This window comes from Octopus bimaculoides, chromosome 8, assembly GCF_001194135.2.
Source record: "Octopus bimaculoides isolate UCB-OBI-ISO-001 chromosome 8, ASM119413v2, whole genome shotgun sequence".
NCBI lineage: Eukaryota > Metazoa > Mollusca > Cephalopoda > Octopoda > Octopodidae > Octopus > Octopus bimaculoides.
Window position 1 is genome coordinate 9,777,385 of NC_068988.1, and position 6,095 is coordinate 9,783,479.

General features: G+C 34.3%; 1 protein-coding gene across 1 annotated transcript in view; it reads left to right on the plus strand.

The window, feature by feature from the left end:
* LOC106880717 (myosin-VIIa) overlaps nt 1-6,095 on the plus strand; it is a 107,550-nt gene that overhangs the window by 63,623 nt on the left and 37,832 nt on the right. The window contains exons 15-18 of the mRNA XM_052969897.1: nt 265-402; nt 1,632-1,877; nt 4,173-4,352; nt 5,759-5,977. Coding sequence (XP_052825857.1) covers nt 265-402; nt 1,632-1,877; nt 4,173-4,352; nt 5,759-5,977 — 783 coding nt within the window. The remainder of the gene's footprint in view (nt 1-264; nt 403-1,631; nt 1,878-4,172; nt 4,353-5,758; nt 5,978-6,095) is intronic.

A 6,095-nucleotide genomic window follows, 5' to 3' on the forward strand; every position in this document is an offset into this window, starting at 1 on the left:
TAGAAAAAAAAAAAAAGAAAATTCATTATTTTCAAAATTCATTATTTTCAAAATTCATTGAAAAAAAAAAGAAATGTATTTTGTCTGAAATATAGTAAGGGAAGGGTTAAGAAATAAACATAATTCTCTGATAAAAAAAATTCTGATTCCAAAATATATTCTAAGGATCAATAGCAAAATATTTAGAAAAATTATTGAATGGAAATTTTTACTTCATTTTTTTTCTTTATTTCATTTGTTATAAATGTATTTCTTTGATTTAAGGGAAACGAAACAAGAAAAAGAGCACCTACTTTAGGGGCCCAGTTCAAGAAATCCCTGGATTCACTAATGAGGACACTCAGCAACTGCCAACCTTTCTTTGTGAGATGCATCAAACCAAATGACTACAAGAAACCATATGTAAGTTACATAGAAAACTTTGAGTATGTGGCAGTAATCTCAGTTGTTTGAGATGTCTAATATATAAATGTTGGTTGGTTTCTGCAGTCAAACTTTGCATTATACGAAGGGGAGAGAGAGTAACCTAAGAGTTGCCACATGAGTGTACATACTAAGCTTGGTGGCAGGCAATGGGTGCTAAACATAGTGAGAGTGAAAGAATCATAGAGACAGAGGAGGAGGAGAGGAAGTAAATGCTACAGTATACAAATGAGAAATTTGTTTTATTTAATGGTAATATATGAGTAACGACCCGTATGTGTGCTCCAGCATGGCCACAGTCAAATGACTGAAACAAATAAAAGAGTAAAAGAGTATATACATTATGAACAAGCAGCATGTGCATTTATAAGATATATAGACGCATATATGAGACGACAGAAACAAATTCGGGTTATAAACCAACAGTTTTATAAGGGTGAAGGGGAGAGGATGGAGGACAGATTCTGAGTGGGTGTTTAAGGTATGCTCTAAACTGGCCATATCCATCCAAATATTCCACCTGTTTTATGTTCACACTAGCCAGATCTGACTTTTCACACCAACCCCACAATGTCATTATGAAAATAAACAATCACATCATTGAAATCTTGAAGCTACAAACTAATGCTCGATTAATTCAAAACAATAAATAAGCGTTGCATTTGACAGAGTAATCTCAATGCTAATGGGTTAAGACCCTATCAATCATGTTAAATTTCTTTCACTATAAAATGCTAATACTGATTGGCAGATACCAGCAGACATTAGTAAATATTTTGTTTTTTAAATCCTATAAACAAGAGCCAAAACTCTTGTTAGATTCAATGGTCCAGGATAGGTTTGACTGAGTAGACACAACAAGGTTGAAACACTGGTTGTCTTAAGGTCCTCTTACCCCAACAAATCAAATGTGTTATGAACACACGTTCATTTGAAAGGAGAAATTGCTTTACAGTGATGAAATACAACAGTGATTAGCATATTCACGTTCAAATCCACCAGACTGAATAAAGAATGAATATGTATGTTATTGTTTTGATTCTCACCATACACCTGACAATATTTTAGGTTAGGAATATTTTTTTTATTCAAAAACAAACTAATGAAGTGTATGATAGAGAGAACTATGGTTAAATAATAAAAAAAAATACCTTAATTTATTAATCCGTGTCTCTTTTAGTACTGAAGTTATCTTTTTTGTTCCACAGATGTTTGACCGTACCTTGTGCTGCCGACAATTGAGGTATTCAGGTATGATGGAAACTATCAGAATACGAAGAGCTGGCTATCCAATCCGACATCTCTTTAAAGACTTTGTCGATCGTTACCGTGTCCTGGCTTCAGGTATTCTGGCTTCACACAAAGAGAACTGCCGAGAAGCATCTTACAAGATTTTGCAGATCGTTCTAAAAAATGCCGATTACCAGCTTGGGAAGACAAAAGTCTTTTTGAAGGTGAGTTTCATTTAATAACACGAGAACAATTTATCAAGGAAATTTTAAGTAATATTATTACATCCCCAATGTCTTGGGCCTTTTTTCTTGCAATCATCATCGTTATCATCATCATATGTCCATTGTCTACGCTGACATGGGTTGGACAGTTTGACCAGGGCTGGCTAGCTGGAAGGTGTACCAGACACCAGCTTGCCAGCCCTGGTCAAACTATCCAACCCATCCATGAAAGAAATAATTTTTTTTTTTTTTATTATTGTTATTGTTAAGGTGGTGAGCTGGCAGAATTGTTAGCATACCAGGCGAAATGCTTAGCAGTAATTTATCCGTCTTTACGTTCTGAGTTCAAATTCTGCTGAGGTTGACTTTGCCTTTCACCCTTTCAGGGTCAATAAAATAAGTACCAGTTATACACTGAGGTCAGTGTAATCAACTACCCCACTCCCAACAAATTTTAAGCCTTGTGCCTGTAGTAGAAAGGATTATTATTATTAATATTATTATTATTAATATTATTATTATTATTAATATTATTATTATTAATATTATTATTATTATTATTAATATTATTATTATTATTATTAATATTATTATTATTATTATTAATATTATTATTATTATTATTAATATTATTATTATTATTATTAAGGCAGTGAGCTGGCAGAATTCTTAGCATGCTGGACGAAATGCCTGCTACGTTCTGAGTTCAAATTCCACCAAGGTCAACTTTGCCTTTCATCCTTTCGGGGTCGATGAATTAAGTACCAGTTGAGTACTGAGGTCGATATAATCGATTATCCCCCTTCCCCCAAATTTCAAGCCTTGTGCCTATAGTAGAAAGGATTATTATTATTATTATTATTATTATTATTATCATTATTATTATTATTATTATTATTCAGTGTGTGATGAGCAGAATTGTTAACATGTTTAACAAAATGTTTAGTAGCATTTTGTCTATCTCTACATTCTGAGTTCAAATTTTGCCAAGGTTGACTTAGCCTTTCATCCTTTCAAAGGTTGATGAAATAGGCACCAGTTGAGCACTGGGGGTCAATGTAATTGACCAGCCCCTTCATCAAATTTTTAGGCCTTGTGCCTGTAGTAGAAAGAGTTAGTAGTCAGGTGACAAGCTGGTAGGATTGTTAGTGCTTTGGACAAAATGCTTAGCAGATTTTCTTCTGTTTTTTTTTTACATTCTAAGTTCAAATCTCACCAAGGTCGATTTATGCTTCGTCCTTCAAAACAGGAAAATTGTATCATAAAACCAAAGTGGTTTCAGGTGTGTTCATATCAAAAGGGTAATATATGAATATTTATTGTGTCTAGGGAAAGTCATTCTCTTTTAGTGCCTTGTTAATTTAACACACTCACCGGTCTGATTTCCACTCATCTACTCATTACTTTTTATGTATGTGTCTGCACACACACACTGACGCGCATACATGCGTACAAAAATTTTAAAATAACACAATTCCGATAATGGACCAAATCGATGACTATTGAAAGGTTGCAAATCGCAATGAAAATTTTGGTAAGAAATAATAAGTAAATTAATAGAAATTAGACTGGTGAGTGTGTTAAATTTATAAGGCACTAATTGAGAATGACTCTCCCCAGACACAATAAAATATGCTTCAACACACGAATTCACATAAAGAATCTTGCAAACCACATACAAAAATGAAATGAATATTAGTTGTAAACATGTTAAAGATACGGGCAACTGTTGCTGAGATGCTTTACATGTTAATGCTTTCTGCTGTATTTTATGCAGTCAGTTTTTGTGAGTCTTTTTTTAACCCTTTAGTATGCTTAAAAGTAATGCTTATTTTAAAAAATTGTTTTGTACTAACCATGCATTATCGATAATGTAATAGTTTTTATTTTTAGAATGACATTGTAGGGTATGTTTTATGTCCTTGATATCCTTGTATGTTGGATATATGATATAACAAAGCAGTGGGGGAAATAAAGGATATACATGAATGCAATACGATTACTATTTCACAAGACTCAACGCTCCTAATCAACGGCTCACAGTGAACTGCTTTCCAGCATGAACTGCCAATCGCTCACAGTTCTTTACTTTGTAATGAGACAGTCTACCTTGGTGAGTGGTTGGAATCCCTTCACAACAGTATGTTGGAAAGGCTGGATTTGGTCACTTTGAGCATAAAACAGGTAGAATATTTTGGCCGGATTTGGTCAGTTTAAATGTTAAAGGGTTAACGCATTGCACATTTACTGCAGACATGTTTTCACATGCTTATTGGATTTTGTTTCTTATTTTAGGATGCCCAAGATGTATTCCTTGAACAGCAGAGAGAGGAAGTGATGACTCATAAAATTCTCATCATTCAGAAGACAATTCGTGCTTGGGCTGTAAGACGAAGATTTGTGCAAATGAGAAATGGTGTGATTGTCATTCAGCGTTCATGGAAAGCCTTTGAAGCAAGAAGACGATTCAGAAGAGTAAGTTGGAACGAAAAGCTCTTTCTTCGTTGCTCCAGCTGAGGAGTTTTCTCTAACTCTGTGTTGATATTCAAACTCAGTATTATATTTTCTCACTCTCTCTCTCTTTCCCTATACATATGTGTGTGTGTGTGTGTGTGTGTGTGTGTGTTTAGATAGATATAACATGTATACATATAGGCATAGGAGTGGCTGTGTGGTAAGTAGCTTGCTTACAAACCAAATAGTTCTGGGTTCAGTCCCACTGCATGGCAACTTGGACAAGTGTCTCCTACTGTAGCCTCAGGCCGACCAAAGCCTTATGAATGGATTTGGTTCACGGAAACTGAAAGAAACCTGTCGTCTATATGTATATATATGTGTGTGTGTGTTTGTGTGTCTGTGTTTGTCCCCCCCAACATCGCTTGACAACTGATGCTGATGTGTTTACGTCCCCGGAACGTAGCAGATGGTATACATATAAGATTCCAATACCTTGTGAGTAAAATACAATAGTGTTTGTCATTCCAAGTAAAATCCAATAGTATTGGTCATTCCAAGTATACAAACTTTATACATGGAATGACCAATTTTAAATACTATTGGATTTTACTCACAAGGTATTGGAATCTTATATGTATACCATTCTGCCTAAATAATGGATCTACAAATGCAATATCCCTGCATATCTCACATCTATTTTCATTCTTCCACTTCACTCTCTATTTCGTATCTTATCTAAATTAACTATTGCTTAACCATTTTCTCACACCATCTCTGATGAAGGGATATAATAAATATCCTGGAAACAGCTGTAAGACTTTCTCTTTATAAATGTTCTAAGATCTTCACAGCCTTGGTTTTTTATCTCATTCCGAAAAAATTTTTATATATATATATATATATATAAAGAGAGAGAGACATAGATACACACATGCTCTCATGCATATAATAATTTTATTAAACATCTTAAATTACTATGCCAAACTTGTACAATATTCTACCTCTCCCTAGTATTTCTCTCATTACATCTACAACAATTGTGATGAAAGCTATCCATTACGAAAGAAGTTTAATATTAACAAAACATGCCCAGAGTTGTCTCCCATATGTAATCAAATTATTAGAATATTATTTATCATTGTGATAATATTATTTCTTTGCTATATGATTCATGTCTACTCCATTAAACATGTAAGCTCTAACTTAACTGATATTGTCCATGTATATGGTGCACCTGAGTAATTATCTATGCTCATTAACAACATTATATATATCATTATCATTACATGAATTCATTTGTTTCTAATGGTACCAATATCTAACTTTTCAAAAACCACATTATTAGAATTAAAACACATATTAATGTGCACCAATTAAAGCATAATTTGTAATTTATTTTCTCTCTCATCATTATCATTATTTAGATGAAGTATGGTTACATGCGACTCCAAGCCTTGTCCCGTGCGCGGATACTTACCTACAGCTACCTTCAGTTACGCCACAAAATCATCAACTTCCAATGCCGTGCTCATGGCTACCTGGTACGTCAAGCTCTGAGGAAACGGTGCGTTGCCATTGTGAAGATTCAGTCTGGTGTCAGAGCCATGATTGCCAGGAAACGATTCCGACGTCTTAAAATTGAGGTAAGTTAAAATGAAGTAAAGCAGATATTGCTTTAAATCTCTCTCTCCTTCACTTTCTTCCTTATTGCCTTTCACTCTCTCTCTCTCTCTCTATCTCCCTCCCTCCTTCTCCCCCCCC